Below are 24,100 nucleotides of genomic sequence, written 5' to 3'. Positions count from 1 at the left end.
TCCTCTCATCTTGCCATCCTCACCAATTAACTATTAACATGGAGGGCTGTACACATGCTCTCAGGGGCTCTTTAACAGGCTTCTTGGAGAGTGGAACAACTACACAGCAGGGCTCTGGGAACTGAGTAATGTGGGGTATAAGGAACCCTCAGCAGCTTTGCTCCTCCTAATGACAGTTTTCTCCACAGTTTAGTGCTTAAAGAAGGATACATGAAGTTTAACAATTTCCAAAAAAATGTAATGCACTCATTTGTTTAAGGCTGCTAAGCAAAGATTCTGGAAATAATGTTTCTTTTTTTTTTTTTTTTTTTTAATTCAGAATATTCTAGCACTTACTGTAAAACAATTCTGTTAAAATTAAAAAATCAGTTATTTAAAAAATGATATATAATTTCAATACTAACTCCATGGGAATTGATTTATATGGAATTTATAAACACAAACCCAAAATCAACTTCCCAGGTAAGTTTGCAACAAACAAAAAACTTTGTCCTTCAGTTTGTTTCCTAGAGACGCTTCTGGACTTCTCTAAAATATGATCATACCTTTTATTGACATAATATATAAAAAAGAGTACAATGAAACTGATTGTGTGTCCCAATTATGGACAGGTAATTCCAATGTGTAAAAAGACAGATGCTAGTTTTACATTCACAAATTCTATCCATTGCACTAAATTTTACTGTCAATCTTTTTGAAGGCAAACTGCCATCTAATATTGAAAAATAGCTAAGTAAGGAGATGGAGGTTTGTACTGCAAGAGGAATATTCATACACTTTTGATTGCAATGGTAAAACTAGAAAATCAAATTTCTTTCTTTATTTTTGAAGCAGTAAGTGCATCAGGTATCTAGATAAATAGCACTGGCAGGTATTCAAACACCTTTACAAAATACAATCCATAAGTGAGAGTCATGTACTTACCTAAGACAGGATTTAATCTAATGATAAACGCATCTACTATGAAAACATTTTGCATAATATGAGGTTTTATCCAGTACTTTTTTACTATAATTAAATCAAATTAATATCTAAAATCATAGGTTCTCTGTTCACTGCGAATAATAATTTTGCTTTTGTAAGTTACAATTCCACTTGCAGAAAAAAACACTATCTACATTTTGCCTTTTGCTAAAAATGTTTATTTTCCAGAAGATACATTTAAGTCTCCATATACTCTCAGGAAAGGTGCTGTTAGCAGCTTCTGATTTTGCAGTTGGGAAAATTACTCTGATACCATAACTGGTTTGCTCCTGGTCCCAATACAAGGGGATATTAGAATTAAAGAGTAAACCTGTATCTTTCAATTCCTGGCTTTAAAAACAAGATCACACATCATCATAATGAGCATGACAGATGACAGTGGACTGAAATGTCTTGTATTAAAACTCTAAAGAGCATTCTGAAGGCAGTGGAAAAGTGTGTAGGGATGTTGTAAAAAAGAAAACTAAAAAAGATATTAATAGCAGGATTCTTTTTTGCTTTTTTAGAGTTTCTGAAATTTTGATAGTTTTCAAAAAAATACTAACACCCACATAAGGCATAACTGTATCTAAGATGGTTTTATGCTTAGGTCTTTGTAGATTTTGCAGCATGACTGTCCCACAAAAGTATAGAAACACTACAGTGAAGTTATGTTTTAGCTTTGCCCTTTGAACAAAAAGTTTTCAAAATGTCCAAAATTGCATTTATTTTCTTACCATAAACTTTACATTTTTGCTAACTGATGTGTCAGCTATGAAATAGCAAAGGCAGCATTCCTACCTGGATCAGGTGAGCAGGCACTGTGATGATGCAGGCTGACAAAGATTTTCTGAGGAGGCCACGGAGAACATACAGAAATTTTGTAAGACTATGAATATCTTCAGGAGTATCACTGCTACAAATGTCATCACCCCACAACATGGAACCCAGACTCTGAATTCCTATCCGCAAAATATTCTTTTGTTTTTTCTATTGAAAAAAAAAAGGCACTTGTTATTTTTTAAACATTAAGAGCAAAATGTCATGTAATGTATTTAAAAATACAATTTATGGAATACATATCCATAATAATTACATAGTTTACATAATCATAACTTAATCTCAGACGATCTTATAAAAATTACAAATGGAATGGCATTTTTTTCACTGACTGGATATCATGCTATGTCAGATAAGCAAGTACAAGTGTAAGAGACAGCATGGAAATACCAAAACCTACTAATCTGCATTTTTTAACCAGCTACATGTAAGTATATTCTGACACAAAATCCAATAATACTATGGTTTTTCATGGCCTTTCTCTCCTCCATCACTGCCTTAAAAACATGCAAAAGAATCTTTTCTCCCAGCTCTAAACCGGTCTGCTGGAATGGCCTGAGAGTAATCAAACACAACTTTTCCCTCTATTTTCAACTTTCTGCTGTGTTACTTTCATAACCTGACTATTCTGACTGTTTGCTTTAGTTTCACATTTTCTGCTTATTCTAAATGAACAAGGTCGGTGGCCTACCTCACCAATGCATGGCCCTTTCACTATTTTAGAAATCTCTGTAAGTATCATCTACATTCCTGTCAACTAATGAAGGAAGGTCTACCCACAGCTATGGAGAAACAGTCTGATGGAGACATCAGCAGATTGTCTCTTAAGGACTACACCTTTCTGAAAGTCCTTGACATGAGTGTTTCTGGATCTGCTTTAGTTAGCTACTGGGTACTAGAATTTAAGCTGTTTTGACATGTAAAATCCTTAACAGCCTTGTGTGTTACCTACCTAAAGACTGTTTCCTGCCCTGCAGTATGCTGGCAGAAGAGCATCCAACAGAGGCAGTGGCTAAGATAAAGCCCCTTTTCTGAAGGGGCAGATTATGAAGCCAGAGTTGTAATTTGTTTGTGCAAAGTAAAATGTCATCTCTCACGATGACAAATCTCATTTCTGCTTTTTTGATATGACCTTTCCTGGTGATCTTTGAGAAGGCTTTTAGGTATATTTGCTATCAACAGCTGAGAGAGAGACAATAAGCACCCTTGTTGAAAGATTTCCTGTGCAAGGTGATCAAAGATACATTTCTAGAGTTCAGGGTTCATACTTAAAGGCCAGCTTTTTATATATATATATATATATATATATATATATATATATAAAAAATATATATATATATTTATATATATATAATATACTATACATATATATAAAAATATATAATAGAATATATATATATATATATATATATATATATATATATAAAAAATACTAGTTTAGACAAATAAAAGCTTCCAGGCACTTTTCATTACACCAAAGTGCTTTGATAAACTGTAGATATTCATTTCCACCAGCTGGAATGAACAGTAACTATCAAGCACAAAACATTGCACAGCTGCTCTGGAAATCCAGAGGAAAGGTTTTGACAAGACAAGAGGCTACTCTTATAAATACTTCCTTCTCTATATTGGGTAGACAGAGCCTGAGTTGTGAAACACAGTTAGTACCACATGGCTCTGCATTTATCCAACTCTCACGGCTTACACAGTGAGCTGATCTGCCAATTCGCTTACAATCTTTGTGAAAGCGATACATGTTTTAACTCTGGTGGATTCTTTAGTCTTGGGCTTTGCAGGCTTTTAGGCTATACTTACGTAAAGTTAACATTTTACACTACTGTATGAAGATCAGGATAATAGTACAGGATAATATGACACAATCTGACTTCTCCGTATGATATCTGTTAGGCTCGGATGTTCAGAGTTTTAAAAAGAATAGGAAAGATAGAAACTAGTCTAATATTCTTTAGTGACTTCTAATCAGAGCAGATTCATGCATTTCTTCATGTGTGTTTAAGCAATAGTACAAAATCAGGCATTTAAGAAAACTATCTTATCCAGAAATAATGGATATTGACCATGCAGAGGAAGTGTTCTGGTATTTTAAAATTTCAAAGCAAACATACATAAAACTTACAGAAACGTTTTTAATGAGAAAAATATTTTTTCTTATGAATAACATCCATAAGAACAACATACAGACAAAAACCTGTATCAGAATATCAGTTCCCTTATTGGATAAAGGATGACAGATGCTTCTTTCACAATATTAAATCATAAGAGTTGTACAAGATCAAGCTATTCAAACACCAGATATCAGAGGTATTTATTTTGGCCAGTAACAGAATTTCTACCAGTATAATTCTGTCAGGCCCACAAGACCCTGACAAACAGCTTATTCCATAACTGAAATAAAAGAAAGCGTAAGTCTAAGTTTCTATAACAACAAGCCTGCACTAAAGACTAGGATAACATTTTTTTAGATATACCACTAGATCTTTTATACTCTCATTAGTTAGGAAGTTTGGATTTTTATTTTTTTTTTTTACCTTTTTCATGTATTTTTTGTAACAATGTTTGCTTTGGCAGCAAGAATTCTGATTATGAAGAATTAAAAAAACCCAACTCCAAGCAAACAAAAAACCAACCTCCCCAAATTTATTACCCCAAAAGTCACCTAACTTGAAGCTCCAAAGTACACAAAGAAATGTTAAGGAAATATAGTTGCCTATGAAAATTCTGTTGTCAAACATGAAAACCCCAAAATATTCTGAAACAAGTACTATCCTGTATGACTTAAAACCATGCTCAATTCATACAGGATTAATACTTAATGATCAGCAGCAAAGAGTTACTAGGAGGTTTTAGAAAGGATGTAAAACTGATGCTCGTATTTCTAGGTTATAGGTCATTCAGACCCTGAATTTCCAAATAGATCTTGGCAAAGATGTTCTAGTCAGTGTGAACAAACAGGTAATTGCTTTGGTTAACTTCACTCAAACTTTTCTGTAGTCTAATACCTCAAAGAGGAATTACTGTCCTAAGGCCCACGAAGTCATGCAGGACAGTCAAGGAATATTAATCTATGATGGCCAACAGCAGGTGGTCCTATAAAACTAACGCTAACTAATCATACTAGACATGCCTGACCATTTTATCAGAGGTCTACCAAACCTCTAACAGTAGTTTTCACTACTTTTTCTAATTGTGCCAAACCTCTGTCAGCTGGGGTGAGTCACATTCTGCTCACTTTTCTCCAGACACCTCTTCAAATACTGGTAAAAAGGAATAGTAAGTCTAAGTAACATTGGCATATTGATGTGAAAGTAGACGAAAATATCTGAAAGTTTTACCAGTCAGGTTAAACTTTTCCTTTGAATCCAGATCCAACAGGCAACACATTTCTAGACCTCCATAGTAGAGATTTTGGAAGGATTATAATTCACCGTACAAAAAATGAAGTATTAATGGCATCAGCTTCTGTCATTCACAGACAGTGATTAATGGATCTACCTAAAATCAGTAAGCAAATCTCTTGAAAGTTCAGTACCTCCCTGCTACATTTTGGCCCTTGCAGTTTTCTCCAAACTTCACGAAAGCCACTGCCAATAGGACCCACCCAAAGGGGAAAGGATTATTTAGGGGGGAAGAGCATACATGCACAAACTTCTCAGAAGCTTGTATTACTATTATACACAGGAAAGGACAAAGGTCCAGAAGAACACAGGCTGGTCCTCACTTTACAATCTTCATATCTGGCTACTTAAAAAGTACTTCTGAAGGCTCAGTAAATAGAAGGGAATACGGAAGATTTGGAAGATGAAAAGATCCAAGATGTGTTCTGGGCCATAACTACATTCAACTCTGGACATATTCTTAAGAAGTGTGTATTATATACTGCTTCTAAATGTACCAAATTTGAGTATACAAAGAAAGATGATGCATGGGGAAAAGAGGAATCTTAAAAGAAAGTAACAGAAACCACTCCAGGAAATCATATGCATTATCTCCCTTGAAACAGAAACAACTACGCAAGTGCTAATGGCTTTCTAGATGGATAAACCGGCCTGAAAAAGGACTCTTTTTCTAACTTTTAAAGCTACACCTCAGAAACTTATGTACATCATTTAGCAAACATATACTTTTAAATTAATCTGAGTTAAAGTTCTGGTTTTGCTTTCTTGACACTAGTAAGACATTTTGAAACAATGAACAACAGGTACAGAAAATAACTATCCCTGATGTTTAATTTTTGCCTGCTTGCAAGCAAAAACCCCCAAAATATTGGCTCTGACCAACCTTCGTTTTCTTTTACATGTAAAAAAAAAAATCAGGAATATGCCAAGAAAAATAAGAAACACCAGGCTAATCTCTTCAGTAGGAGGTTGTTTGCTGGCTGAAGGTTGGCAGGGTGTTTGTTTCTTTCAGTGCTGCTCTTTGCAGCCGGCAAGCTCTCGGGCTTCCACAGGACCTGTCACCCTGCGGGAGGAGCATCTCTGTGCACGGTGCCATACGTAGGATGACATGCCTGTTGCCATGGCTACCACAGCGACTGGGGAGAGGTGCCTGTCAGGGACCAATTTACTTCTCCAGACTGGCACTGCCACCAAAGGGAAGGCAAGCTCTCCCATAAATCTCAGCAGAGACTAAACACTGAGCACAAATAACCTAAATTTACACGCAAGTGTTCTGTGCAGGTAACATTTCTAAAATGTACTGTTAGACATGAAAACATCCATTCCAACATTATCTTCCCTGAAAAAATGATTTCCAAGATATTCAACTAGTAATAGTACACAGTCTTATATTCCATTCTTTGAGGGTCTCCAGCATCTATACTAATTAACTTCTACTGTAGTAACATTTCTGTTGTACAACAATGAAGATAATTTATTTCCATCAACTCCAAAGGACTCACATATTACTGAATATGACAAAGAATAATAGATAGGGCACTGCTCAAATTAGAAAAGGGCTTTCAGGCTATGTTGCTACACTTAAAATGTTTTTGATTACCCACAGTATGATTTATGAAGAGTACAGAGATCTTTAGAAGTCTGGTAAGCTGTTTGGATTTGTAAGTTGAAATAGCATTCTTATTTCTTTACTTGTGTTTCAATGCTCGCTACATAAAGATGCACACCATTTAGTTCATTAAAGAATCCACTCCACTCCAGTTAAAACAACACTGAAAAAGTCTGAAAGTTTAAGATTAAATGTTCAATCTCAAGAGTCGAACACATTATTGCTAAAGCAACAGTTGGAAAAAAAATACTGTAGGGGAAAATGTGTTTTGCTTAATTACATTGTATTTGTCAATCTATTTATTAGCTAATTGCGCAGAATATGCATTTTACTAATGTTGGCTTACAGTTCTTTCTCACATGGTCTGCATATCTGTAACAGGTAAAAACTCCAAATGTACATTAAAATATGAACCACACTCTCTATTTACTTTGCTTGTTTACTTTAGTAATGCTTAGAAACAGCTTGTTCCTTGTTACTTTGTCCAAGACCTTCTTATGCCACCCTTGAAAACTCAGAAAACAACATTAGTTACAGGTTTATAGAAGAGTACGAGGGTATTCAGTACCTGGGGATCAGAGCCATCAAACCCTTCCTGGTAAATGATCCTCTGAATGGACTGAAGCAGCCTTGCGTAAGCACTGTTCATGTTACTGTTGGTAAAAAGAAATAGCTTAGTAACACATTTTAATACTCTCCTATATGTCTCTAACAGCTGTATTAAAAATAAATATAAGCAGATGCAGCTTTCAGTCCGAAAGTGTCATACAGAAAAAAGTGTCATAGAAGAAAAAACTGGAACCTCTTTGAATAAAGTTGACAGTATAAGCAGTTGTGATTGCTTCATGTTAACTAGTTCAGTGCTCAGACATTTAGTGAAAGCTAAAATCTCTAGGGATTAAGATAACTTAATTATGTCAGGCTCACTTACATCTAGAAGATTAATGATTCAATGTATCAACTTAAAGTTGAAACCATTACAGCTCAGTACTAATCTTCTATAACTGACAAAGATCTACCCAAATGTTATTCCAAGTATACCTAATCAATGCCCTGATGAAGTTGACTTTCCATTACTGAAAACTTTCATACATACAACTGCTACAACAATCAAAAACAACAAAAAATGAAAGAGCCAACATTTTCACAATTAAAAAGTTCATGTAGTCAATTTGTTTCTTTTTTTTTAGTATTTTTTTTCAGATACCGCACCAGAGCATAACACACATTCTGCTATGCTCCAGTTCCACTTTGTATCCATACACTACAGGTGTTATTACTGCTTTATTTGCATGACAGCAGAATTGTGAGGTAGAATTTATTTTATGTATTATTTAGAAAATATAAAATAAAATTTAAAAAAAGGCAAACCAGTGACTAAAAATAGATTTAAGCAGGCTTAAATCAAATGAAAGTTCAGCAAATCATCTCATCAAAGTCTTAGAAGGTCCAGTTCCTGCACATCCAAAGCACTTCTTCAGATATCCATCCCAGCCATGCTCTCCAGTCCACAGGCTAACACATACAAAGGACAGAAAGTCCTAATCTTTACTTAAAAAAAGCAAGCCAGTTGCTCACTTTTGAGAGAGTCATACTGTTTTCTTAAATCCCATAGAGCATACTGGCTTGTGTGTCTGGACTTTATGTAGGTTCCTCACTGCAGCTGAGAGTTTAAGCCCTTCTCTCTTTTCTAGCTTTGGCATTTCCTTCTATTCTCACTAATTACCATCAAGAGTTGTGGGTTAAAACCTTCTTGTGTACTTCTTGGGAAATATGACAGGCTATTTTGAAAATTTTGCCTCTAAAAATATTCTTACTTGCTCCAATCATTTTATATGTCTAGTCTGATAACAGCCCAGGTTGGAAGGGACCTCACAGAATCACAGAATCATATAGGTTGGAAAAGACCTTTAAGATCATCGAGTCCAACCATAAACCTAACACTACCAAGACCACCACTACACCATGTCCATAAGCACCTCATCCAAACGTCTTTTAAATAGTTCCAGGGATGGTGACTCAACCACTTCCCTGGGCAGCCTGTTCCAGTGCTTGATAAACCTTTCGGTGAAGTAAAATCTCCTAATATTCAGTCTGAAGATCACCTGGTCCAAACATTAATGAAACTATTCCTGTTACTTTAATAAGAGCCAAAAATGTTATCCAAATGTATTTTACTATTAAATACCTAAATAAACCTAAATAAACTTGCTTTTATACTTTTGCACAGGAGAGAAGACAACTGTTCTGAGAATCACTTAAGAGTTGCAAACATCTGTCTTTTACACCATTGCTTTAACTCAGAATCCTACATTTCCTTCAAGAAAACAGTATCAAGTCAAACCCAACCCCCCCAATGATATATTTAAGTTATAAACATCTACAATCAAAGAAGTCATATAGTCATAATTTCACGTTTTGAAATACTCAAATGTCAGAAAACATTGAGAGATGACCCTCCTCAGATATAAATAAAAGGAAGAGTTTCCAAATTAAACTCCGTTTCTTTGTTTTCAAATTTAGTACCCTAGAAGGCTACTGGTTAAATTGATGTAACTTAATAATTTAATATTGCCTATGAAATTCACAGCTGAAAATAACTGGCAATATATAATCTCAACATGACATTTAACGTGTAAAGTCTGCCTTGCTATATAAAAAAGAGTATCTGAAAACAGAAAAGAAAGAGTAAATTTTTGCTTATGACGTCAATTACTTTCCTAGTGTTTAGTTGCAAAAGAAATGGCTGTTAAATGTTACCCCTATATTGTCTTGCAGGTGTCAGTTTACAGGGTAGGTGGAGGGGAAGAGGGCTTTAGCCTCCACGCTAGCCAAAATGTCTTTTCTCCATGTCTTCACATTATCGCAACACACACACACACACACAATCCTTGTTGCTTACAGAGTGCTGAGATTTCTTCCCAGTTTTGTCAGAGCTGGAGAGAATCTGCAGCACTTCACAATAACCAGAAGCATTTGTGTATCCTTTTGGATATTCCTCTATCCTTTTGGAAAAGATAGAAACTGCTGCTCACCAACATTAGGAAGGAGTTTGCAATTATCTTGTAGCCATAGCCAGGAACACAGTATGTGTAATACGAAAAGACTGCTGTGGTCTCTGTCACCACAAGCTAGCATTTTCAACTTTGTGTATCTATCACTTATTTTGCCTATGAGTATTACCACGCTATCTACAGGGATGCCAGAGAATATACTGCAATCACAATACTTGCCAATTCCTGATTTGTTACTGACTTGCTTTCAAAAGTTAGTGAATTAAAGAATAAAATACCTAAAGCATTAGCAGAAATAAAGGGTCCCAAAACTAAAACAAACACATAAAAGAGATCTTCAATTAATCCATCAGAAAAAGATTTGTGGCAAAGAAAGAATTAAAGAAAATAATGTAATGCATACAGATTTTTTTAAGAATGTAAAAATAGGTGCTCTTCTACTTCTTGCTAAAATATTAATGGTTTACTTGAATTTGAACCATGCTATGTAAATAAGGACATGAAAAATATTCTGGAAACACTATTTATAAAAACAAGTTGCATTACCCTTCTGGCAATATTTGTCATAATATTTAAGGAAGGAAACAAGATATTTCTTATTTTCTAATTTCTAGTCTGTTTTTAGCTTTGTTACTAAACACCATTTAATTCTGATAATGAGTTTAAACAATTCCTTCTTTACTCTTTTTTTTGTTTAGCAATTTAGTAATGGATAAAGCAGGAGCTGGCAAGAAGGTATCCTGGTTACAACGGAGCCTCTGACTTCTCTGTTGACAGTTTCTAAGCAGTTAACAAAGGTTAGGTTATCAAGGCTATGACAAATAGCCTTATTATGTATAAGGAGACCCCATTAGGCAAGACAGTTAAACCTGTTTTATCTAAATTTATCGGTAAATCTAGATTCCAGATAAATTTATTCTTTTTCAAAAGCACATACATTCTTAAGGTAAAACTTATGAGTATTATTGAAAAACTACAGCTTAATTATTTTAGTTCCCTTGATTATAAAATTTTCTCTTTTGGTAATTGCAACTGAACAATGAGGATAGAAGCAGAGGGGTAGAAAGTAAGCCTTTTCTGCGATGCACAGGGTTATCACAGAGGATATTTCTGCCTTCCTGTTAAGTACCAGCTTTAGCAATGCAACAAAGGACACCAGACTATCCTAGCAACAACAACCGGAAAACAGTTGCTGTCAGCTGCACAACCCCGTTAACCTGGTCCTAGCATTAGGGCCAGGACATAACTGCCCTTCCCTAACATAAAAAACAATGAGATAAGAAAGAGAAGGTTCATGCCTTCTTTTGGCACCAAACACCCAGTCCCATTTACTACTTCCTTCAGGAGAAGAGACTTCCCAATCTGTTTTCAATTAATGTTTATCATGGGGCAATGAACTTCTACCCATCTTGAGTGATTATCCAAAAGGGGACCCTGTAATCTAATTTAGCCATCAGGTACCAGAACTACAGAAAGGAGAGCAAACACAGTACTCCTCATCTCCCTCCATCAAAAAGCAGATACACACACATGCATGCAAAAACATAGGAAAGAAAAGAAAGATTGATCCAAACTTTAAGGTGAACAAATGATGTATATAAACTCCAAATCTGATCTTTAATTGCAAAGTAAAAGGCCAGTCAATAACTTAGTTCTGTCTAATCAGTCAAAGAATCTCCTTTCTTTGCAAGTCCATAAAGAAGCCAAGTGCTTGTATGGATAGGAAGAGGGGGACATATGTATAGATAGAGAGGATTTCTAAAAAGGACCAAGAGTTTCTGGCCTAAATAAAACCTCTACGTCTCTGATCCTGCAAGGGAAGCACTGTAATTATCTTGCGATAGACATTAGCTACAATTACAGAGACAGTTCACTCACTGAAGAACAGTTTAAATAAAATAGGTTTCTTAATGTGATGCTAGAGAATTAGAAGCACCAAGATGATTTGGTCCTATTTACAAATACATGGTTCTTATGCCACAAAACATTATAACAAAGGACCTTGCTTATTAAAAGATGCATCACTGTTTTTCCAGGAAAATGTGGTACATTACTTTTCTTGTATATTTTCTGCTTTAACTGTGTAATCTGTTCTTTGTCGTTACATCCCTGAGTGGTGAAAGGAAAGGAGAGCAAAGGATTGTTCTTCTTGTTCACTACCCAAAGAAAAGAAGGGAGGGGGAAGAGAACTGTTCCAAATTTCAAGGAGGAAAAATAAAACCTAAGGCCTCCAAAGCTAGTCACCCTCTAACTGAAAACGAAATGGAAAAGTAAGGCTGGTCAACAAGGTGAATTCTAGGTGCATCTAACAAGTTACAGATTAAGTACATTCTCTGAAGAACATTAGTTACATACAAAAGTGGAAGGTCTCTATCAGTAAAACAGAAAAAAAACCCCACCCAAAAAGGACAACACTTAGGGAATGCCTCGCCCACAACAGAACCTATGATAATTTAATAAAAAAAGTGCAATATAAAATATACTGAGCTTCTAAAATCCGTCTTTACAATTACTAGCTTGTCATTGCAGAACTTATAGCTTACGACCTCAATGTAGAACGTGTATGTTGGATTAGGTATGCTTTCCATGATGACTACATAGTTTAAGGTGCCTCTTCAATGGCTGTAGTTACAGTTCAGCCTGAACTTAAACCATCAAAGATGAGGTCTAATACAAATACTAATAAAAACCTCAAAGACGAGGTCTAATACAAATTGTTGACTTCTGTTGGAAGGGTTAACTGTGACTACCATATTACTTTCTTTCAAATTGTTGTCTAGTTAATCAAGAGAACAGAAATTTTTACTATTTGATGATATATTGAAGTTAGCTTTAGATGCCAGAAGCATTGTATTGATTTTCCAAACGGTAATGCCAACATAATAATATCCTTTGCCTCCCCCTTTTATAAACTTTCTTTAATGAAATCATCCTGACAGGACTGTGAGCTTGTTTTCATTCCTTGAGAAAGGAATGCTTCCTTCAGAATTTCATCACAATATTTGTAAAAAATACAGTACCAGCCTGTTGGGTTTCTGTAAAAGCATAAGCGTTTTGAGAGCAATGAAGTAATTGGTAACATTCATACTTAGTATTGGATTTAATACACTGTGACTAATGTGTATTAAAGAATCACAGAAGATAGGGATGAAAAGGACCTCAAGAGGTCAGGTAGTCTATCTTCTTGCCCCAAGGCAAGATGAACTACATCTAAACCATCTCTGACAGATATTTACCTAACTTGTCCTTAGAAATTTTCAATGACGGAGATTTTACAATACTCCCAACCTGTGTCTGCAAGGCAACTTCTTCTCGTGCTAATCATTAGAAAAATATCCCCTTATTTCCAGCCTCTATTTCTACCGCTACAGTTTACTGTAGCCCATTACTGCCTGTCCTACCTTCAGCAGACACCAGTTACTACCCTCTGTATGTCAGTTTTTAATGTGCTTCAAGACTCTGCTTAGATTTGTCTAAGAACTTCCATTCTTCCGTCACAGGCCATACATCCCAGTTCTAGATGTACACCGATCTTCACAACCTTCTCTAACTGATCCAGAGTTTTCTTGAAGGATGCTATGAAAAACTGGACAGCCTTGTTATGGCTGAGCAGAACAGAAATATTTTGCATGTCTTCCACAGTAAATTCCGGTTTATCACCTCCATGCTTTTTAAATTATGCTTTTCAGTAGCATTAATCACACAACACTGCTAATATATTTTATGTTCAAGATACTTTATAACCCCAGATCTTCTTCTGGAGACCTGCTACACTTTTTTATTTGTTACATTAATTATCCCTACTAGTATGATATTCAGCATGTCTTCACTGAATTCCGTATAGTTTATTCCAGATCACCAACCCAAATCTTCTTCTTGAATTCTAATTCTATTATCTAATCTTCATGCAATTATTCCTTCCACTTTTTTCCAAATTTGACATTATGACTGCAATAAAGATATCCATCGCTCAGGATAACTATTAAGCCAAATTAGTACTAGATTAGAACCAGACCCAACGCTGGGATAAAACCTGGTACTTCACTCAGGTCCAACTGTGACTCAGTGACGGCTTATTTAGAAGATAAGGATTTAACAATCAACACGACAAAAAGAAAACTGTCAAACCAGTCTATGTTCCTCCTTTGACATGATAACAGACTTATCACTGGAGAGTATCTCCTGTTTTATTTTAGAGCCTTTTGACTCTATCCCAGTTGAATACCCATAAGCAAACAAAGGAAACACATACTGGGTGAAACTACCCTAGAAGCTTAAAACCAGATTATATTATTTTTTCTGGTATTTTTCAGAGCACTGATGTTATACCAGAGATGTCTTCACCTTCTCCTCTCCTTAAAGACATGCATTGCTTTGGCCTTTTTGACTTTGTGGAACTTTGACAATTCTTTACGTTTTACCGATGAACTTCACTAGATCCCAGCTTGAAAACACTGACGTATTTTCTAACCTGGTCTTTCCTTATGTAAATTGGATAGTCCAATTTGCTGATATTAACTGTGCTAGGTGCACATCAATTCGGGGATTGGGGTAATGGGAGAAGCAGCTTTTCTCCACTTCCATCATTTTTTAAGATCTCCAGTTATACAACATTGATGAACAGAAGTTGAAATTCTAATTCAGTTTATTTTTTAAATGTGTGTCAAAATTGAATGACTGTAATTATGGGAAGCTTAAATCTTCCATTCCTCTACAGAGAAACAAGCTTTATTTCAGAGGCTGTAATTCTGAAAAATTCTTCTTCCCACCTTGTCTTAACCTTGACCTAGTGTAACCTTTTTAATAGAGGGAATCCAAAACCAGTGGTGTTTGGGGTCAGGAAAGACAATAATCAAAGTTAGAAGACAAATGATCTACTGTAAATGAAGAAAGAGATGTACACATCTCTTCACAGTTCCCACAGATTTCTGTCTGAGAGTTCACTATTCCCAATGCGTTCTTTATTGCCTCCTGTCCCTTATCAAATTGCATTGTGGTCTAAGAAAACAATGTTTAGAATGGTGGTTGTCTGTTACCTTGGTACCTGCCTTTACTCCCAACAATACAATTCTCTCATTTCCTCAGGAAAGTCTTCTTGAAGGAGACCCATGTTGTGGTGCAGGGAGAAGAAAAGGAGATAAGCCTTCTGAAATCCATCTTTATTTGATCATGTTCCTCACCTCATCACTCTGTGCTCTACCAATTTGCCAAGCAAGTTAACTAAATCTAATCTTTCCATTAGATTAAAACTAAAAATAAGAATAGAATTCATATGGTAAGAATGATGAACTTCTATCAGGACAGTGCACAAGGAAAGTACCAGAGTTAAGCAAGTCTTATAAAATCAAATGCATAAAAGTTAAAAGTCCATTTCCTATACTACACATATGAGTTAATTTGATTTTAATGTAAAATGTACAAATACTTGACAGCCATATAGTTAGTGGAATTAAACCCAGAGTCATGAGACGTTCTAGTTAGCTAGAGAAAAGGGAACTAACTTGCTCAATAACAATGTAAGCACTTGCAACCTATCTGTCAGATACTCTTGTGTCTATCCTCTATGGCCCTGCTACTAAAAAAAATAATAATTATACATAATATATAAATCAAGTTGGTTCAAATATTTACTATAGAAAGAATAAAATATAAGTTCTTTGCTTTCTCCTGAAAGTGTATTTTTTTTTACAACATCACAAGAATTTACTTTACAAACCAGTGACATTTCACCACGTAACACAGAAACAAATTACAAAGAGACTTGGCTTTTGCATTTCTACAGCTCTAAGTAAGGTGCTTCATAGTGCGCTTCCTTCATAAATCTCAGTTTTTACATTTGAGTGTACTGTAATGAAAATCAATCACAATAAAGCATACCATACTACTGCTTCCAGGAACTGGCCCCATACACTGGGATCTATAAAACTAGGTATTATATAAATTAAGTGACTGGGCTGAACAAAGAGATTGCTAGCCTGTATTTGACGTTTGACTTGACTTGAAATGTCTCCAAGAAAGATACAATGGATGTGTGTGCTACAGGCTAATATGAGTCTTTGCTACTGTCACTCATTTTCTCTTGGTCTTCCTTAATTCATTACTGATAGACATAAACTATAATAATTTATTCATTCAGAGAAGAGTTTATGATTTTCTCTGGAATTAGGGGTGTTGTGCAAGATGTAATTAGTGATTGTAATTCTATTCACAGTATTTTGTATTTTCCTTAGGTGAAGCTGTAGGATGTAAGAAGTAAAAGTCACATAATAAACTAATCTGATATAGCATTCTAAGCTATGTAGGTCAAGAATGGCCTGTCTTCTTAGCCCTAAAAACTGTATGGATATCTTCCTAAGACTGATAGCCACCTGACACACACATCTCTGAAAGCTGATGGGGCATGGTGCTCAGGGAGTAGTTCACAGACAGATAGTAATAGTTTTCCGCAGTCCTCACACTCAGCTGTCAGCAGGGCTGGACTGAACATGCAGCTGTGTCCTAGGCTGTCCTAGTAATGTCTGCCTTAATTGTCCCTGCCAACTTGCTTCCTCCCACAGCTGAGGAGTCAGTATACTGAGCTGTCTCTGTGCCACAGCAGCTTTGCTGCCAGTCATGGCATGTAGCACTGACATGAGAACCACAGCTGAACTGTTTGTGAGCCACGCGTGGCTACAAGATTTTTCACAGCAAGTGCAGATGCAAAAATATCCTTTACTACTAATATGCAGACAAAATTTGAACACGCAACAGAAGAACGTGGTATTACAACTTACCATGTTTTCAGTTTAGTCTGTAAAGACAATTCTTCGGGAAGGTAAAAACTGTGCCATTTTATGGACTGAAACAGTTCTGGAGACATTGTTTTAGAAACATCATAATAATGGCCAAACTTTGTAGATGTTGTTGGGCTGGCCTGTGGAAACAACAATACTGATTACAATAACCTATTAAATTATTATCTGTCAAAAGAAAATAATTAACTAGCAATATGCTTGAAAGAAAACTCTGGTTTTTTTCCCATTCAGCTTAAGTATAAGCTTCAAGTAGAAGAACATTATAATATTTGCTACTAAGTTTTGGTTCCCCTGTTGGCATTCTATAGTGTGAATTTTTCACACAGAATTCAACCCCTACTGTTCCAAGTTGCATCACCAAAGTGCATTCAGATACTTAAAATAATGTATTTTTGCACATCCTAGATATATGATCACAAATTTCAAAAGGCCAGATATATGAAATCTGCAGACCATGACACATTCCACCTATCTGATTTTTCAGTATCTGTGAATTATATGGTGCTACAGAAACATTTTTAGTTGACTTTGAAAATGTTTCACTTTATTTATTTATGATCAGTAAGAAAAAATACCATTGCATCTTCATATATCTGATTTTAATAGAAAATTGTAAAAAGAGGAAATAGTTAAAAACTACTTTTAATTTCTTGACTTTTGAATAAATAGCAGGTTGAGCATTACACAGACATTATACACAATAACCATGGTTTTCTATAATGAAGATACTTTTTTATCAGCTCTCAATTTTGGGTATATAAAACATCATAAAACTCCCAAATTTAATATACACCATAGCAGGAATTACACATTTTGAGTATGTTTTGCTGGTAAATAAACAGAGGAAATGAATGCGTATTTTTGTTCCACATTAATGGAGTTCAGCATGGAACCTGCAACATTATTTGAATTATACGTGTAATGTTAAAAACCCCCTAGATTGTTATAATATGCACTATTCAAGTATGTAGTAGCTGTCTGCTACAGGAATTGAGAAGGTTTTCCTCTTCATGTAACAATCCATTTTCTTCATCTTTTCTGCCCTTCCCATTAAAAAAAAAAAGTTATCATGGAAAGAACAGTCAAGCAGAGTAAACCTCAGAGGCCAGTTAGTTTCTTCCAGGGAAGGTAAACACTTGGCACGAATGTAAACCACCATATAGTATTTTTTAATGTACACACTGTAAAGGAGTAACAGTAATATTACCAAAGCAATATTAAATTTGATCTTTAGGTTATGGCACAACCACCACTGTGCTCCTGATCAGATTATCTCTCATTGACTGTTCTAACTCTTCTGAGGAAAAAGAAAGGTAATTTAGAATAACCAAACAAGTTTTGTAATGCAAGTGTCAATTTAGAATAACCAAACAAGTTTTGTAATACAAGTGTCAATCAAAACCACAATTTTTCTTACTGGTAAGATGCCTGGACCAAGAAAGGTGCTGGATCCTAGAGTTTTAACAGCAGCTTTGCAGGTCAAAAGAAAGATCACCTATTAGTTTATTTTGAGGACAACTACCCTAAGCCTGGACTGCCTCTGAAGTGTGCATTGTACAATGCAGGAATGTGCAAAAATATTTTTAAGTCATTTTACTATCTCCCAACTCCAAGACTTACTGCTAAGCTGAATCCTCCACAAAAGCCAAGAGCCACCTCACATATTAAATGATAAAGTATTAAAATAAAATGAAATATCTCAATGGTTGTGAAAGAGGACAGGTGAGACAAAAAAGGTAAGAGCTGAAAGTAAGAGAGATGTTGAAGACATTCACACTGCAGAACAGAATGCCTTTTAAAGGTCATTCTGAAGAGAAGTTTGGATTGGTAGGTGAAATGAAATGCTATTTTGTTTGTACTTAAAAGCATGGAATTACTTTTGAAAAGTGACCAGAAATACCCCTCATAATTTCCAAAGTTTCTCAGTAGGTTCTGTAACAACTTAGAACATTCTATAAAAGGATTTTTCTTTTAAGCAGGCCAATATATACATTTTATCCGCTATCTGAAAGTTGAGCAGAGTTGTGTGTGTATGCAATGAAAATTCTTTGGAACAACTCCTGCTCCAATTTCAACATCTGCTATTCTTGCTATATACAGGAATGACAATAGGTATACTGAATTATTACAATAATGGGATCCCAATAATTTTTTGTGTTGAGAGACAAACTTAGTTCCAAATCCAATTATTACAGAAAGCTTGTGGTTTTCATAAACCTTGGTCTTGCTAATAAAATAAGTACTATAACAGTAAAAAGAAAGAATACAGACATGCCAGACATGCCCATGTATTTATTGTTAACCTTTCTGAAATCAATCATGCTATGTATTTCCACAATTTTATTTCATGCTTCAGCTTACCAAAAATATATTAAACTGTTAAGATTAATTAGAATAATTTGATTTAGAGTAAATATTTTGAAATTATTTGATTAATGGATGTTAGGCCTGGTCAGTTATCAGAGAATATAAACAATAACAATCATACAATATCTTTCCTACAAAAACAATAGAATAACCAAACCAAAGCCAAACTTTTCATTAAAACAAAAAATTAGTTTTTAATTAAAAAAACCCACAAAATTGCTCATGTATATCTAGTCATAAGAGGCAGATCAGTTTTACTCAAAAAAAGATAGAAAACCACATTCTCTAAGTCAGTGTTCCAATTTATTTATCAGCACCTGATTTTTAAAGAAGGAAGTCCAACAAAACATAACAATATATCAAAATCTAAATATTTTTAATGTAAAATGTAACTTTATTTAAAACGAGGATTCTGAAAGCAATTTAAACAGGGGCTGTTCTTTGGCCTATAATCTATTCTTTATCCGGATTACAGATCAGAATGTTTTTACTGCAATCTCTGCCAGAGCTCATCTTTTTATTGTGTACTTCCAAGCCCCCTTAATGTTTTAGAAAGGCCTTGACTAACTGAACTTTGATCTGATGTCTTCATTGAGAAAAGCTCCAGGTTGCCCATTTCAGATGCAAATCCTTACTGAGGCCCAATAGAGTTTAGTAAAGACAGCAAAAAAGAAGAAACAAGAAGTTTCCAGGATCCTCTTTGAGAATCCTGAGGCACATTGGTGTCCTTAATCCACCCTGCTGCATGGATTAAGGTAGGTGATAACCTCTCTTGATTCAAAAGAATAAGCACAGTGCCTACAAACTGGGTGGAGACTGGGATTTGGCTATAATAAAACACCATGCAATAAAAGCTCGGTCTATGTCAGAAGCCTATGAATAGGCCTCAATGTACTGCATTCCCAGGCTTAGCAGGGAAGCTTGCAAAAAGCCTACCTGAATCAAGTAAGCATGAATAATCTGCCTTAGCAGAATGACCATGGAGAGCACGAAGCAGAGACTTTCCCTTCCTCTTAAGTTTGATCTGATAAATTTATTAGTGGATTGGAGGCTCAAGCCTGTTCTTTCCTGGATTCCTGTTTTGCACAAGGAGAAATACACTAAACTGTCAGTGAGCAGAGCGTGCTTTTATGCTACCGTCTGCTGTTAATGTTTCTAATTGCAATACTAATGTGCTAGAAATCTCAGATTTAGGATGAATCAAGGCAGAAAATTGATTTCATGCTGTGACAGTTTATATATTGCCCCAAGAACATAAGCAGTTCATTCAAAAAAAAAAAAAAAGAAGAAAAAACCACACTGTCTTGCATTGCAAAATAGGCTATCCATATACTCAAAAGTTTAAATGAAATTAACCTCTGATACAGATGAAAGTAACAAACTGGCAAAGGTACATCAAGCACAAAACGACCCGTTACTCTGGCAGAATTCTTATAAAACTTCTGTCTTTTTCTGATGTACAAGGTATATGCAATATGTAAAGAGAAACTGTGACAGTTACGAAGAGTACTAATATTAATACCATGCATAAGAACAAAAATGAGTTACCTAGCTGGTCTATATGAAGTCTAATAAATGGGAAGGGAATATCTAAACCATTAAGGAAAATCTCTTTTATTTCTTAGAAATAAAAACCAAATTAGGCATCAAAAATACCACAAAGACAGCTTTTACTCAGCATTCTTACTTGACGTAAAGCCAGATATTGGATGGAAAAGTCTTCTGCTAACATGTTTAGAGTTCTAGTTAAAAGCAAAGCTATTTTCTCTCTTTCATACTTGAAACTATTTGACAGTAGTTTTTGAAAATGCACTAGTTTATTAGTCCAATCAGTTTGGAAAATACACCTTGAAATTTTATTCAAAGTTAATTTTTTCTGCCAAAAGAAAATTTAAAGAATAAATCACAACCAAAGTTGTTAATTAAATGATTGTACTAAGTGTATTAAACATCCAAGGTGCTGCAACATCACATTTTCCCTCAATGGAGTGTATTCATGAATCAAATTAATTTAGCACAGCACCAAAATTTTATGATAACTGCATTATAAAATATTGAAAAATATAATTTTCAAAACTATTTTTCACTATTAGAATATCCCAAGGAATTTTAGATATAGCTAGCTTAAGAATTAGACTTTGATTTGCAAGTTTAATTTTTAAATAAATTTAAGATATACATAAAAAATATTGCACCTCAGCTATTCAGAATGATCAGCATCCAATTCAGACATCGACAATAATAACAAGGGAAACACTCCACAAAAGATTGAGCATTTTTTTCTATCTTGTATAATCAAATTTCAATAATCGAGGACAAGTACATCATGTATTGTAGAGAAATATTGTATTAGTGGAAGAAGTGATTATACTTCTGTGAAGTTATAGAAGATGAGCGCACACCTAACTGGATTATTTTATGTTTTTCTATTTTGTTAGAACATCAGAACACTATTTGTTAACAACATGCAATTGTTTCCATATCAATGTACGAGGAATTCTGCTAGATTTTAAAACAGACAAATTATTTTGGGGATGGTTCAGAGTGGCACAGCAAGCTCCACAATAATAAAATTGATGAGATTATATGATTACCCTGGAGGCTGTTTCATTTGGCATGTCACCATATATAAGTCTTTTCTGACACAACTATATAGCCATGTCTATGCAATTTCACAGAAAACCAAACATGCCAAGCCTTGTAGGATCATTTTGTCACATTCCAATTATGTTTTTTAAGGATACGACTGAACTTACTAGGCATTTATGACTACATCTAAACCAGAATTTATAAATGTAGGCTAAAATGTATAGACAAAACAAGTTTTTTGTTCTGTATAGTCAAAAATGCTGTAACTTTACTAAAGGTTGATTGTGCCACTGGATTAAATAAAAAAGCCACCAGCCACAGGAGATATATTGTTCATAAAACACTAACAACTGTAAACTCTGAAAGACTGACCACTGGGCTTGTTTCTTATATTCTCCCTGCATAGTGATTAGTTTCTAGTGACAGTGAAGCTGATATAATCTCAAGTGCTTACTTTAGTTGTTATGCACATGGATAAGCAGGTCAACAGCTTGCTTCAACACAGTACTTTCACTACAGAGATCTAATAAGTACTGTTGAGTAAACCTACTTAAGTAATTTGTGTACAGCTAAATTTGGGCAAAGTTTGTAAGTGACCAAATTATTCAACCTTTCATAAAAAGCTGTCTCAATTTAATAATACTCATTGAAAAATCCCATGGAACTTTAATGTTTTTTAAATTATTATTGTCTGTATTAAGTTTTACAGTTCCTGCAAACTCTCAAATTCCCTTTCTCTCTGTATCTCTAGTAATCAAAAAATATAGTGGTGTATGGTAATTTACCCTGAGGAGGCAATCCTGTAACACTGTCCATTAGCAGTTTCCGTTATCTAGATTCTACTGCAAAGCATTTGTTCTGCAAATTCATTTTGACTGCAAGAGGAAAAATGTATGAAATAATGATCACCTCCATTTTTGGTAAATTTTGGTAGCGCCAGGCTATTTTCATAGAATCCTGAAAATCTTCAGACTTAACGGCTGTTGCTTCTTCTCCCAATTCATTTTTGCAGGTATCATCAAGCAGAGGGGCTGGAAGTTCCTACAGGTGGAGAGTGAAAGAATGTCAGCTACCTACAGTGGAAATGGCAGTTCAGATTTTTACACCCCCCCCAAGTTAGCTAATACAGTTATCTTAATATAATGGACAGTTGTAAAATCTGTAACAAAACTTGATTAAAATAACTGTTCTGAAAGCCTGGCTCCTACTAATACTGAGCGTGAAAAAAACCATGTAATTATTATGGGAAAAATGAATTATATAAATATAAGAGAATGTAGAATGGAAATATCATATTGTATACTCTTTACACAAACAACACATCTTGAGCAGCATCTATATTCCCTTTTTTTTTTTTTAAATCTTTTTAAAAAGTTGATCTCCTAAACTGTTCTATTTTTGAGAATAAAGTTCCCTGCATAGTGAATTTAAGCCTATTTTATAATAAGACCACTTTTCTTTGTTAGCTTCTGTAAATCTTTCAAAAGCATTTAACAGACCACAATAGCCTACAGACACAGGCTGAAAACAACTGTAACAGGATGGTTTGAATCTTCTCTTCTGCTAACCATTAGGCATGACATCTAGTAATGATGGATACCTCATGAACACAAACAAGGGAGTAAAAGGAAGGGGCAAATATTTAATCCTGGAATTTTTATAAGTTTCTAATGCAAACATCTCTGGCTTTTAAAAAAAAAGCATCACACACAGGTGGATTTAATTGTTCTATGAGTACGAATTGCAGCTTTGACTTAGACCTAGATTAGGAACAAAGTTTTATTACAAACTTCCTGCTTTCTACCTTTGTTGCATTGCTGAAAAAGTAAGCAGTTTATGCATTGGGCTTCTACACCTACTAGAGGAATGAAGTGCAACCAAGTTTTCTGACCCAACTTTATCACTCATCTGTGTTAAGCTGGAGGGCACAGGAACTCTTTATCTGCTTAAAACAGATCAAGAGTTACTTGAAAACTAAGATTTCATTAAGCAAAGACTCTTAGGAGAGAACTGAGACATGGTCTCAAGGGTTAAAAATATATAGAGCTAGCCAGTATCTCTGTTATAAGGTATTAGGTGTGAAGACATTAAAAACCCAAATTTGAAAACTTTAGAAGAAGAATCTCGATTGAAGTATGGGATACACATGAAACACTGAACATAGGCAGAGCTGACACTGACCATAAACACCTACATGACATTCATAGCTTTATGTAGGCAGACGTGGTACAGACACATGTAGAAAGAAGACAATGAAAGCTTAAATTAATCCATTTTGGGTTTAGTGTTACACTAATTCAGCATTAAAGAATACAGGAGAGAAAACCTGTATATAGTTCAGTATGTAATCTTATCAAGAACATGCGTTATTTTTGTTTCTCTAGTGTAAATTAATATAACATCTACAATTATTGACAAAATTGAGAACAAATGTTTCTAATTTCAGGACAGTTGTTTCTGTCACTCTTTCAGTGGTTGGTCAGTATACCCTCTGAGATAAAAGGTAAT

The 24,100-nt window shown here is 34.9% G+C and overlaps 1 protein-coding gene across 2 annotated transcripts in view; it reads right to left on the bottom strand.

Moving 5' to 3' along the window:
- ELP4 (elongator acetyltransferase complex subunit 4) overlaps window positions 1-24,100 on the bottom strand; it is a 154,422-nt gene that overhangs the window by 100,595 nt on the left and 29,727 nt on the right. For both annotated transcript variants that reach the window (XM_075502052.1, XM_075502053.1), the window contains exons 4-7: window positions 22,502-22,633; window positions 16,616-16,755; window positions 7,397-7,481; window positions 1,765-1,953 (exon numbers count right to left, since the gene is read on the bottom strand). In XM_075502052.1, the coding sequence (XP_075358167.1) occupies window positions 1,765-1,953; window positions 7,397-7,481; window positions 16,616-16,755; window positions 22,502-22,633 (546 nt within the window). The remainder of the gene's footprint in view (window positions 1-1,764; window positions 1,954-7,396; window positions 7,482-16,615; window positions 16,756-22,501; window positions 22,634-24,100) is intronic.

Source organism: Mycteria americana, chromosome 5 (genome assembly GCF_035582795.1).
Source record: "Mycteria americana isolate JAX WOST 10 ecotype Jacksonville Zoo and Gardens chromosome 5, USCA_MyAme_1.0, whole genome shotgun sequence".
Classification (NCBI taxonomy): Eukaryota; Metazoa; Chordata; class Aves; order Ciconiiformes; family Ciconiidae; genus Mycteria; species Mycteria americana.
This window is presented reverse-complemented; position numbering and strand designations above follow the sequence as displayed.